Source organism: Pongo pygmaeus, chromosome 13, assembly GCF_028885625.2.
Source record: "Pongo pygmaeus isolate AG05252 chromosome 13, NHGRI_mPonPyg2-v2.0_pri, whole genome shotgun sequence".
Lineage (NCBI taxonomy): Eukaryota > Metazoa > Chordata > Mammalia > Primates > Hominidae > Pongo > Pongo pygmaeus.
The window spans coordinates 36514696-36528976 of NC_072386.2; the positions used below are offsets into that span (position 1 = coordinate 36514696).

The following is a 14281-nucleotide window of genomic DNA, read 5'->3' on the forward strand; positions in this document are numbered from 1 at the left end:
TCAAACCACATGTCCACCACTTACCGTCACATGACCCTGGGTAAGTCAGGAAGCCTTTCCATACACCATTTCCCTCTGACATAAAATATAGATGGTAATACCCATTACTTAGGGTTGTTGTGAAGATTAATGCTCTTAACAAAGTACAGAGCGCTGGGTCAGCAATCCCTCCCTTCCAGCTCCAGTATTTTACGACTTTAATCTTACCAGAGGCTCTACTTTGACTTGAGGATAGAGTAGATAGATGAAGATGTCCAAGAAGCCAGACTGCATTTGACTGGAGACCAATCACCCCAGAGACACTAATGACCTACAAATAAAAAGGTAACAATTCAATGATCGGATAAGATCCAAGTTCCATTCAATAAAAGGTCACTCACAGAAAGTCACCAGTCATTTAGGAGGTGGTGGCTTGGCTGGCAATGAGCAGTCCCATGACAAGATGTAATATCATGTGTCTAGTACACTATACCTGCGTCATATAGATACTCAACAAGTGTCTGCTGAATGAATGAATGATTCAATCAATCATTTAATCATGGCAGAAAGTACTAGTGGTTTTCTCAGGTTTCACTGAGTGAGACTGGTCTCAAATAAATTTTCAAAAAAATGGCAAAAGAACAAAATCCAGAAAGTAGAAAAGGGGTGACAGTTACTTAAGATGAAAATACCTCTAAAAATGGAAGGAGATACATTTTGTTCTCTTCTGTAAATTATGCTCTACTGCTGCTTTATCATTCATAAGGATTTTTAAAATAATAATTTTCATTTACAGATTTTTCTCCCACATTATGGCAACTTAAATTTCAGTAGAATTCTTTTTTGAGAATATTTCTATTCACACATGCCAAAAAGAGTTTTGTCTGTTCAGAGATTTTTGTTTGCTTTTAAAAGCCTGAATTACTAAAAGTCCTTTATGTGGTAGGTATTATCATCAGCTACATTTTACAAGAAGGAAAACAAGTATGCTAAATGAAAAGAATAAAATATAAAGCTCTATATACACTAAGAATACCAACTATGCAAACAAAAGAATACTCGAAAAGAAGTATGACGAAATATCAATAACAGTTGCTTCAGGTTTGAAGGACCATCGGTGATATTTTTTTCAGCTTCTTTCATTACGTGCTTTCAAATTTTATGCAACAAACATAATCGTTTTTTTTAAAAAATCTTAAAAGATAAAAACATTTCTTAGGAGATTAATATGTCTATTCTTTAGTCAAGGATAACAATTACAATGATATGCCCACTTTTATCAGTGACATCTGAATTAGTGCCTCTTGACCTTTCTACCAAGATCTGCCGTGCCCTTTGATCACCTTCTATTTTTCCTTATCTTTAGGGCCTGACATTCCTTGCAGAATCAGGCTTTAATTTTTAAGGAAAACCAATGCCAACTTAAGTTTACTAAAAAAATGCCAGCTTTCTTTTTTTCCCAAAGGTAGTGCATGTTTGTCAGTGAACACAGGTCCACACATCACTCCCAAATGCCTCCTGAACTCAGCGGGAATAACCAGAGACTTTCCCATTTTCCAGGTAAAACATGTTGTATCATGAAATAGAAAAAAAGACAACAAAGGGGGATATGTTTTCCACTCAAGGACTTTAAATTCATTTTCTCACCTGAGTTAAGGTTCTAATGACTTCATTAAGTCTGCCTTGAAAATGAGAGGTCTGGATGGCTTCTGATTTCAGCTGAAGGAATAAGAAGAAATACCCATCCCACCCACCCCCATAAAAAAGTAAAGAGTTATATTCCCGGTGCATGAGCGATCCATCTTCTAAGCTATAAAATAGTTTATCATTATGTCCTTCTATTTCAAACACATAAGCTATGAACTCCTCAAAGGCAGGGCCCCATGGTTTATCTATCATTGATTTCCTGGTCCCTGTTCACTGTGGCATGTAAGCAATCACTCAATCAACTTTTACTGCATAAAAACAGAGCTCCTTTAGAATTACTTATAAACTTGCACATATATATGTCCACTATGAAAATATTTTGAAGTTAAAGAACAACTACATAGACATATATCAGACATTAAGATGCAAAATGGAGTTTCTTGCAAATAACTTTTGAAATTTCTTCCTTCAATCATCTTTTCTCAGGCAGAGAAATTTGTGGAGACCACCTAAGTTGTCCAGGTTTAATCTCTAAAAACCAAATTAAATAAAGAACAAACCTCTATAGAAATAATCCTTGGTTAAGTGCAATTATTCATACAGCAAGGCATTAAAAAGTCTGGTGTAACTATTACCATGAGCATAAATCCTTCTGTTCTTAGCATATTAAGACACTTGGTATTCTTCTCCTGCTATTGCTATGTACACATTTAGATGTCTTCCCCTCCATGGTTCCTTTCTTTACCTGCATTACATCCCCTTCAGAGCCTACCAGGGCCACCATGCCATGAAGAGCTGCCAGACAAAGCATTGTGGGAGTGCCCTGAAAACAAAGCATCGGAATGTGAAAAGAGGGAATCAGTCCGTGGGTTTAGATTCTATAAAACTTATTAGGACACGGAGAAATAAATGGTCGAATTGGTACCAAACTTATAGGGTCAACATAACCTGTATAACTGAACCAAAAATGGCAGCAGACTAAAAGAAAGTAACAGATTAGGGTTGTTAGATCGTGAGTGGATTCTTGCTTTTATTTTTCAAAAAACAAAATGTTGTCTTAAAATTAAAACACAGACAAAATAGCCAGTTCAAAAAAATTATAATAGTTGGCAGAATGCATTATTTATAAGGAATTTAAAAGTACGTGATCTCTTTCATTTAAAATTGCCTATTCTTTTACCATTAATGTATATATCTCAGCAACTCCTATAAATGATCCAATAAAGTAGTTCTTTTTCCATTATAAACATATGAAATAGCATACAACAGGTGACCTCTACCTCTGTTAGAACAATTCTGATCCAGGCAGGGAGTAGTTTGCTGCCCAAGTCTTCAGCTTTTCCATGTCCACACACAGACAATCCATGAACTACGTTTCCTAAAGCCAGGGCAAAACCTGAAGTCTGATATAAATAAATAAAAATGGGGTGAGAAAAAGAAAAAAAAAAGACACAGATTTAGAACGTTTATCAATAGCAACATAAACACTTTTAGTGCTAACTTTCCTACTGACAAGTTATATTTGTCATCTGAAAAATCAGAGACTTAGTGTTTTTTTTTGTTTTTTTTTGTTTTTTTTTTTTAAATCTAGACTGGTTTGCATCATAAACTGCAGGGTTTAATTGCAAGGAATTCAGCTTCAGTGAGTAATTTATTTCAGGAAAGTAATACTGCACCATTGAGCAGCTTAGCTCAAACAATCCGAAGAGGTTAGGGTGAAAAAACCAAGGTAGACCACACAAGGTCAATCAACTCCTAAACAAAAAGAAAGCACCCCATAATAAGCACAGTATATGAAAAATTCTACATTTCAATTTTTCAAAACTTACTCTGAATGTAAGTGAGCAGGTATATAACCATAAAACAGTAACAATAATATTACAAGCTTAAAACCAATGAATTCTGCAATAACCCATTATCGTCAATATTAAGACACTGGAGAAACCTTTAAAAAATCCACATGGGGAAATTCTATAGCATGTGTAATCAGATAAAATTGTTTTTTTCAGTTTTTTTATTGTATTAATGCACACTTAAAATTCATCATCTTTACTGTGAATACCAGTTCAGCGGCATTCAGTACACTCATACTGCTGTGCAATCAATCCCACCATCCATCTCCAGAATCTTTACCTTAAAAAACTGAAACTCTTTACCCACTAAACAGTAACTCCCCATTCCTCCCTTCCTGTAGGCCTGAGCAATCACCATTCTACTTTCTGTCTCTATGCTTTTGACTACTCTACGCAGCTCATGTAAGTAAAAGCACACAGTGTTTGCTTTTTGTTATTTGTTTATTTCATTTAGCATAATGCCTTCAAGGTTCATCCATGTTCTAGTACATATCAGAACTTCCTTCTTTTTTAAGGTTGAATAATATTTCAGAGGAAACGTTTTAAGGTTACTTAATTTAGTTTACAGGTACTTAAATTTTCTTATACATATTTGGTCATGAGTAGAGATTTTCTGCCTTGAATTTTCTGAAGTTTGACTTTATCAGAGACTTCTATGTATTCATATCTTTACAAATTTTTGTTTCTAGCTTTACATAACTCTTATATTTCCTAGCCATATATTTTATGATCTTATAACTATAGAGCAATAGTCAGAGAGAGAGAGAAAAGCCTATCAATACTCTCTCAAAGAAAAATAAATGTCTACAGAATGAGACAGGGGATAAGGAGAGAAAAAGACATCTGTGACATTTGGCTACAGCTGTGAGAGAAGAGAATAGTTAGAAGTTCCTCAGTTCTAGACACGAAAAATATCCCATTACACTCTAATTCAGAGTAAGTCAAAAGCAGAACTTAGCAGCAGCATGAGATCCACAGAGAGAAATAATCAGGGCACACATTCCAACCTGCTGGCTATTCTCCACTAACAGTCGAAGCTTGTTCATAACATCCTCAGCCTCTGTAGCCTCAATAATTCCAGCACTGAACGCTGATGTACATACACAGCTAAGTGTGTAGGCAAGGACCTGAGAAGAAAATACAGCAGAAAAATGTGTCTCCAGGAGGAAAAATAAAAGAACTTGGTTTAGTTGACAAGATATTCTGTCAAACTTCCCCCCAGAGTAAGAATTGGATTCAAATACATTTACCATGGATTGGGCACTGTTTTTCTGCCTAACTTATATTGTAATATTTCATAACACTGTCATCATGGGTATGATTATTCCTACTTTATAGATAAGAACTTTGAAGCTCAATTTCATGTAGCTAGCAAGTGACAAAGGAGGGATTGAAACCCAGGTCTTTAGACTCATTACAGTAAATTTCTTCACCACATTATGCCAGAGCACAGCACCTATCAACAGCAGAAGGAAACAGATTTTCATCACCAGTGGGTGCTATTAATTAATTGCCATGCATTCCCATCCAAGGCCAAACAGGATAGGAAATTCAAAGAAGTGAAACACTGCTCCATTAAGATTCCCTAGGAGAAGTAGTGGAGCATAACTGGAACAGGAATATGGACTCTGGAGTCAGATAAATTGTATAAAATAGGAATACTAATATCTGCCTCATAGCACTAGTGTGGGAACTTAATATGTTGATGAATGAATGAATGAATGAATGAATAAATAAAATATGAGTAAAAAAGAATGGTGGGAATGGAGCCAAGATTTGGGAATATGTCACAAGTTGACCATTTACTAGCAAAGTAACTTTGGGCAAGTCACCCAATCTATCTGAGTCTCAATTTTTGCACATCAAATTTCATCATCCCCTCTCTGCCACCTCCTATTTTTATGATAAAAAACCTCCCTTATAAGAATGCTGTTAAGACAAAGTAGAAAATTCAACTTCTAGCACTGGTTGATATGGCATGAAAAATGTAAGTGCTTTCTAAGGTAGAAGTTGAATAATAAAACATCAGAGGGGAGAAAAAAACCTGCTTGCTTAAGGCCTTATAAATCAAAACATTACAGATGCATCAGTTACAAAAACGTTGCTTTCATTTATAATTTGCTCCTAGGTTGCAAGATTTACTCTTTTGGCTTAAAAAAAATACGTACTTTTAAATCACACTTTACACCGCTTTAAAAATGGAAATGTAGTGCATGTCTTAGAACAAAACTTCATTCCTCTGTGCCCAAAGAAATTCACCAATTCAACAAGTCCTATTGCTGAAAGCAGAGGAGCTGAGCAGGGAAACACAGCAGCCATTATGTACTCATCAATAGCTCGTGGGCAGGCTGGGATAAAATAGAATCTGTTCTAATGAGAGAGAGAATCAGGCCAGGCCACGAGGTCATACCCTGCTCCTCTCAAAGAAGGGTATAAGCAGTCCAGCTTCACCTGTGCAAAATAGAGACAGGCATGACACATGCCTGAAATGTTCCATCTAAAAACATGGTTAACACCCATGAACTGGGTCACATGAACTCCAATTCTGCATATTTTTGCACCACAACAGAAAAAAAACTTTAAGTGGGGTAAAGGGAATTTCCTCAATAATATTTTATGCTAGCTGACATTTTAAAAAATTAAATGCCTTTTGATCGGCAGTTTCTGAAGCTTATTCCTGGGCATTTTTGAAAGTTATATTTGGCTTGAGCACAATTCTAAAAATCTCGATTTAACCTTCTTCCAGAAATTGTAGCTCTTCTTAGAAAGTGCCTTCTGGTGATGCTGAGTTAGGTTTTATATTCACTAAAGGCTCTTATCTTATATGCCACATTTAGGTTTAAGTTGATTTAAACTGCCACACAATATGAAAACCTTATGATCTAATATTCAGATTTTCTCTTTGAGGAAAGATTTAATTTATAGGGTTACCAAAATATGTTAAGTCCAAAATAAGTGGCAAGAAGAAAACAAAAGAGAACAGAGGGGAAAAAAATGTAACCTCCATCTCTTACCTCCTGAAACGTTCTGCTCTGGCTCCCACTGTCATCTAGGTATGCAGACAGCTTCCGAAGCAATGCTGTCACGTGAACGCAGGACTGCATTTGGCTGCTGTGACTCATGAGGGACAGAACAAGTCCAACTCCCAATATACAGCCCGTGCTTGGAAGCCAAAAAAGATAAGGTGTTAGGATCATAAGAAATCCACACAATTGCTCTTCACTTACCATGGGTGTTTACAGAGCTCTCAAACCTTGGTGAGATGGCTGGATTCAAATTCTGCTGCCTAGTAGATGGTGTGCCCCATCATCCATGACAAGTACACACACCTCTCCCCTCAAAATGAAAACCTGACATCAAAACAGGTATCTGTGGCCCATGCTAGTGCTGTATACCCCCTAGATAAAAACAAAAGGCAGGAAATAGTTTGACTTAAACTTTATGGGTGAGAAGAGGAAAAGGCATAAACCAGCTCTATTTGTGCCCTTACAGAAATGCTGTAGTTTTCCCTGCAACATCCCTACCTGCATGTTGAGTATATTGTGATCAACTGCATAAGGAGAGAAAAGACTAAAATTCAGGATGTGAGCTGAGGACATCTGACTAACAGCAAAGAAGATAAATGCAAGCCATGATTATGAGGTACTGCTAAGTGTTTCATGTTTCCTAGTCAACTTCAACAAGTGGAATTTCTTTCCTAAAGAAACTGTTTGTGCACAATGACATTAATCCTTCTCTCCCCTCTGATCTTGCAGAATACCACTGGGTCAGAAGAGAAAATGGACAAATGACAGGCTTGTCAAAAGTTACCCCATGTGACAATTCAATTGAAATCTAGGGCTTTGTGCCCCCAATTCTCCTGAATGAATACATACCCATTTAAAGAAAATAATTGTTCTCTCAGAAAACTTCAAGATAGTATGGTAAGATAATGCAGCTTGTGGTAATGCTTTACTTTAAAGAAAAAAAGCTTTTGTCATTGCTTTTTAAATGGAGAAAATGCAATATTTTTTCAGAAATCACCCTTACTCTGGCTTGCCTTGCCTCTCATCATGATATCTGCTGCCAAAGAAGACATTCCAGGGCATTTCTCCAATAATGTATCTCAATGCCCACATGTTAGGTCATTTTGCTCTTAAACAGCATCTATCCCCTTGGTCAGTGTGAAGAACATTTGCATAATTTTATGAACATGTCAGTTACTTCCCCCAACATGCAAATGGAGCACCCACACCTAAAAGAAGACACCCAGAAGGATAGACAGGCTACAGGATTTGCTCAAGGTCACACAGAGAATATCCAGCAGAGCACGGCCAATACAAGCGGATTTTTTTTATTCCTAGCCTTCTGCCCCATCTGCCAAACCCAAAGCCCCTCTCAGTGCCCTGCATGGTGCCATGATGGAATACGTATGAGAAGGCACCATATCTCAAGTGTGTTTTTCTAGTTTCTGTTGCATAACAATCAGCCATTCAAAAATCCTTCGTAAAGAAGCTACTACAGTAATAATCCACCATTGGTCAGGCAGAACTGCTGTTATAGCTTCATAAACTTAACAAGCTCAACTAGCATAATGCATTTTCAACCAGTTAAATCAACATCTAAGATCTCAATACCACATGCTTTTGAGACTAATCACATTTACGGGAAGAGGAAAAGCTACTCTTGATTAATATGAATGTAAAGCCTTTGCTATTATTTAGAATCTACAGGGAAGTTTTTTGGCTATCTTTGTATATTGATGCATATAACAATTTGACAGAATTAGACCAAAGATATAATTAGACAAAATTTGATTAATACTTAGACAAATTTGATTGTTGTTCCCTCTTTGACTATTTAACTGCTACTTATGCTTAAGATTTCAAATGTTACTTCCTCAGAGACATCATCCCTTGCCCAGCAGAGAGCCTCTTTAATACTCTCCCACAGCACCCTGTGCTAATTTACTTCATACAATTTTAATTATAAACTGATGAAAATTATTTGGGGGATTGTTTGATTATTATCTCTTCCTTGGCCTGAAAGCTCCATAAGGGTGGGTATACCTTTTCTGTTTTTTTCCGTACCACAGTATCTGCTGCACCTAGTATACTGCTTGACGTATACAGGCACTCAACTAGTATTTATTGAAAGCTGAAGAACTAACCAAATGAAGAATTTTAAGAGTCTAGAGTAGAGAGACGATCTACAGAAGAAGAAGAAAAAAGCAAGACTTGATTCTTATGTTTAGTAGGAGGCAAATTTTATGAGTAGTAAAATTCACTGAACGTATCATGCAAGATTCAACCAAGAAAATTCAGTTTCTGTTTCTTGCCAGACTAATTTCAGAAAGAGGAATATTGGGCTCATCTGGAAAACAAATTCCTCTCAAAGCTCATTCCAATAGGGTTTATCTTTCTGAATAAACAAGGAAGTATGTAAGTCTTGCTTTTCAGGCTATCCTGGGCACACAAAAATCTCTATCCCCTAGATTGAAGCCCCTCTTTTATCATCTCAGGAGATAGATGTATTAAGGCTTTGAAAAACACGTTTCTAGTTGACATTTACCAAAAATTTATCATAGCAATTATTACTATAACCTAAGTAACGTTATAATTCACTAGCAATTCTATTCATTGCTACAATGGCAGTTAACTGACTGGTGTAACATATGAATATATAACAGTGTATGTATATACATGTTATGGCGTATACATCTATTGCCCCTCTGAATAGGTCCCCTCTCATTCATCTCAATTTTCCAGTATGCACCAATAACGTAGTCCTAAAACTTTATTCCTGATTTCCCTCTGATTTCTAAATCTTCTATATTTTAATGTGTTTATTTTTGTCCTAAGTCTTAAAATGTTCCCCCAGGTGCTTAGTTCAGCAATTCCACATATTTACCTCATTCTACCTTCTCTTTGATATGTCTGCCAGCTTTAAACAAAAAATAGCTTGGGCAGAGGTAGCTTTCATAACTTTCTGTCCACTGAAAGCAAAAAGGAGTTAAGTGTTGGTGTGTCCAACAGAGGAAATAAAAACAAATTATAATATTTGGTATAAAACTGAACTTTGGAATTGCTAACATAAATATTTTATAAGAGTGCTAACAAATGATAAAGAGAATTTGAGTTTTTAAATTCCATATACTATTATGTCATTACTTATTTGAATCTCTTATCAGAGTATATTAAAATATCACCAGCAAAAGAAATCCTGAAACTTAAAAGCTAAGCAATTCTGATATTTGTGTTGCTGTATCAACTCAGATATAATTATATATTTTTTAAAATTAATCAGAGATGAATCTTCAATTCCCTAGTTTACTGTAGGCAATCCTGCAGATTAAGTACTAGGCCATCTAATAATTAGTTCTAATAACAGTTAACATTTGTATAGTGCTTTGCCCTTTACAAAGCGCTATACAAATGTTATCGCATTTGTAAAAGCTCAGTAGTAATTAACCAAAGCTTGGGTCATTGATGACTGCATGACTACAGTTAGGGCTGTGAGGATCACAATGGCACAATGAGCTACCACTAGATGGCAGTAAAATCTTAGTGATAGGCTCACGAACACCAGCCTGCCCAGGTGTGCGGTTCTTTCAGCAGGGAGATGTCCATTAAATCGGGAAACATGGTGAATTTGCTCTGGGAGAATTCTATCATTTGAGGGAGTACACTCCCACATCTATTAACTACCTTCTAGTAAGACTTCCACTGTTTCACTTGAGGGAGGCTTGCCCTAGACTCCTGCAATCTCATTAGATAAGGGAATACTTCAAATCTTGAGTCAGGCTTTCAGGTCTGGGTCTAGTTAAAAAGCAGAAGGAAGAATTAAAAAAAATTTTTTTTTAAAAGTGTGGGTGACACCTGCATGTCAGAAAAAAAATAAATACACAGTATACTGTCCAGCATCAAATTGCTTTCCTTCTATTGAAATGTGTTATCCATACTGTGTTATGTACGAAAGAAAAATGGCTTTGAAGTCAGATGTCCCAGGTTTCTCTCTTGGCTCTGACACTTATTAAGCATATGACCTTGAACAAGCCTCCTACCTGAGACTCACATTCTTTATCTGTAAACCAAAGTGATGATGATTCCTACTTCAGTATCATGTTTAGGTTGTGACATGAATGTAATTCCATGAGAAACAGATGTGAAAATGCCTAGCTCAGTATGCAGCTGCTCAGTTAAGTATCAGTTGAACCTGAAGCCAAAAAGAGAACTATGCTGGGTGCAGTGGCTCACATCTGTAATCCCATTACTTTGGGAGGCCAAGGTTGGGAGGATTACTCGAGGCCAGGAGTTCAATAGCAGCCTGGGCAACACAGTAAGACCCTGTCTCTACAAAAAATAAAAAAATTAGTCAGGCATGGTTGCATATGCTTGTAGTACCAGCTACTTGAGGCTGAGGCAGGAGGATCGCTTGAGCCCAGGAGGTCGAACTTGCAGTAAGCCATGATTGTATCACTGTACTCCAGCCTGAGCAAGAGTGATATCCTATCTCAAAAAAAAAAAAGGGAGAACTGCACAAGGACTGACACCTAGAGAGCATTAGTAATGATGAAGCACTAAACGTCATTAACTATAGGGCTAAAAGTTTGGAGAGGATGGAAGAAGGACTTCTTGAAGGGCCTGAGCTTTTAACTGGGCTCTAATAGACAGGCAAGTTTCCACTAACTGGACAGGAAGTCCAGGCCTACCCGTCTCTCTCTCAATATAGTTGTTCATTAAGAAGGACAGAAAACCAAACACCGCATGTTCTCACTCATAGGTGGGAATTGAACAATGAGAACACCTAGACACAGGGTGGGGAACATCACACACTGGGGCCTATCGTGGGGTGGAGGGAGGGGGTAGGGATAGCATTAGGAGATACACCTAATGTAAATGACGAGTTAATGGGTGCAGCACACCAACATGGCACATGTATACATACGTAACAAACCTGCACGTTGTGCACACGTACCCTAGAACTTAAAGTATAATTTAAAAAAAGAAAGAAAAATAAAAAATAAAAAATAAAAAATAAAAACAAAAAAATAAAAGAAGGTAAGAATCAACAAAGAAGGTAAGAATGAAGAAATAAGAAACTTATTAGTAACAAAAATAAATTTTAAAGTTAAATATGCTTAGACATATGAAGTTTTTAAGCACCTCAGAATCTGTATGGTGGGTAATTCATCCCCATGGTACTCCCCACATTTAAACAACCTTCCTGAAAACTGATGGAGACAATGCCTGAAAGTCACTCCTGACTGTGCCACTGGCTGAAGTTGGCGGCATCTTAATCTCAAATTTTTTCCCAACTTTATAACATCTTGAGCTACAGCTATAATGAACATCTTTGGGTGGTATGAGGAGGCAGGAGGGATGGAAAGAGACATGAAAATATCTTATTCCTAGGTTGTAAAAGGCAATATAAATGCATGGATTAGGTTCAAAATCTCAACTCTTCATTGGATTCAAATAACAGCTAAATTTCCCTATTTTTCTCATTAATCATTTTCTATTTTCAAGATACTTCAACCATGCCATCAAACTCTTTCTTTACTCATATTCAAACCACACTCTTTTTTTTTTTTTTTTTTTTTTTGAGACGGAGTCTCATTCTGTCACACAGGCTGGAGTGCAGTGGCAGGATCTCAGCTCACTGCAAGCTCCGCCTCCCGGGTTCACACCGTACTCCTGCCTCAGCCTCCTGAGTAGCTGGGACTACAGACGCCTGCAACCACGCTGGGCTAATTTTTTTTCTGTATTTTTTTTCAATTTTTAATTTAATTTTTATTAAGGTAAAATATACATATAAAATGTACCATCTTTATCATTTTTAAGGGTACACTTCAGTGGTAATAATACATTTATATTCTTTTTAAAAAGTAAATCAACAAAATGACTGAGAAAAATATTTGTAATAGATATGGTAGACTAAAGTTCATATACATAATATATAATGAATTCTTAAAAATTGGTAAGACAATCTTTTTCTAAATATATATACAATCTTTCTTTTCTTTTCTTTTTTTTATTATACTTTAAGTTTTAGGGTACATGTGCACAATGTGCAGGTTAGTTGCATATGTATACATGTGCCATATTGGTGTGCTGCACCCATTAACTCATCATTTAACATTAGGTATATCTCCTAATGCTATCCCTCCCCACTCCCCTCACCCCACAACAGGCCCCGGTGTGTGATGTTCCCCTTCCTGTGTCCATGTGTTCTCATTGTTCGGTTCCCACCTATGAGTGAGAACATACAGTGTTTGGTTTTTTGTCCTTGCAACAGTTTGCTGAGAATGATGGTTTCCAGCTTCATCCATGTCCCTACAAAGGACATGAACTCATCCTTTTTTACGGCTGCATAGTATTCCATGGTGTATACGTACCACATTTTCTTAATCCAGTCTATCATTGTTGGACATTTGGGTTGGTTCCAAGTCTTTGCTATTGTGAATAGTGCCACAATAAACATACGTGTGCATGTGTCTTTATAGCAGCATGATTTATAAACCTTTGGGTATATACCCAGTAATGGGATGGCTGGGTCAAATGGTATTTCTAGTTCTAGATCCCTGAGGAATTGCCACACTGACTTCCACAATGGTTGAACTAGTTTACAGTCCCACCAACAGTGTAAAAGTGTTCCTATTTCTCCACATCCTCTCCAGCATCTGTTGTTTCCTGACTTTTTAATGATCGCCATTCTAACTGGTGTGAGATGGTATCTCATTGTGATTTTGATTTGCATTTCTCTGACGGCCAGTGATGATGAGCATTTTTTCATGTGTCTTTTGGCTGCATAAATGTCTTCTTTTGAGAAGTGTCTGTTCATATCCTTCGCCCACTTGTTGATGGGGGGTTGTCTTTTTCTTATAAATTTGTTTGAGTTCATTATAGATTCTGGATATTAGCCCTTTGTCAGATGAGTAGGTTGCAAAAATTTTCTCCCATTCTGTAGGTTGCCTGTTCACTCTGATGGTAGTTTCTTTTGTTGTGCAGAAGCTCTTTAGTTTAATTAGATCCCATTTGTCAATTTTGGCTTTTGTTGCCATTGCTTTTGGTGTTTTAGACATGAAGTCCTTGCCCATGCCTATGTCCTGAATGGTATTGCCTAGGTTTTCTTCTAGGCAATGGTTTTAGGTCTAACATTTAAGTCTTTAATCCATCTTGAATAAAGTTTTGTATAAGGTGTAAGGAAGGGATCCAGTTTCAGCTTTCTCCATATGGCTAGCCAGTTTTCCCAGCACCATTTATTAAATGGGGAATCCTTTCCCCATTGCTTGTTTTTCTCAGCTTTGTCAAAGATCAGATGGTTGTAGATATGTGGCATTATTTCTGAGGGCTCTGTTCTGTTCCATTGGTCCATATCTCTGTTTTGGTATCAGTACCATGCTGTTTTGGTAACTGTAGCCTTGTAGTATAGTTTGAAGTCAGGTAGTGTGATGCCTCCAGCTTTGTTCTTTTGGCTTAGGGTTGACTTGGTGATGTGGGCTCTTTTTTGGTTCCATATGAACTTTAAAGTAGTTTTTTCCAATTCTGTGAAGAAAGTCATTGGTAGCTTGATGGGGATGGCATTGAGTCTATAAATTACCTTGGGCAGTATGGCCATTTTCACGATATTGATTCTTCCTACCCATGAGCATGGAATGTTCTTCCATTTCTTTGTATATTATTTTATTTCATTGAGCAGTGGTTTGTAGTTCTCCTTGAAGAGGTCCTTCACATCCCTTGTAAGTTGGATTCCTAGGTATTTTATTCTCTTTGAAGCAACTGTGAATGGGAGTTCACTCATGATTTGGCTCTCTGTTTGTC

At 36.9% G+C, this 14281-nt stretch overlaps 1 protein-coding gene across 11 annotated transcripts in view; it reads right to left on the minus strand.

The window, feature by feature from the left end:
- FOCAD (focadhesin) overlaps positions 1-14281 on the minus strand; it is a 315699-nt gene that overhangs the window by 48654 nt on the left and 252764 nt on the right. For 9 of the 11 annotated variants that reach the window (XM_054501249.2, XM_063650493.1, XM_063650491.1 and 6 more), the window contains 6 exons: positions 6494-6641; positions 4487-4606; positions 2907-3029; positions 2372-2449; positions 1627-1698; positions 208-310 (listed from right to left, as the gene is read on the minus strand). In XM_054501249.2, coding sequence (XP_054357224.1) covers positions 208-310; positions 1627-1698; positions 2372-2449; positions 2907-3029; positions 4487-4606; positions 6494-6641 — 644 coding nt within the window. The remainder of the gene's footprint in view (positions 1-207; positions 311-1626; positions 1699-2371; positions 2450-2906; positions 3030-4486; positions 4607-6493; positions 6642-14281) is intronic. The other 2 variants (XM_063650500.1, XM_063650499.1) reach the window with 1 other exon arrangement.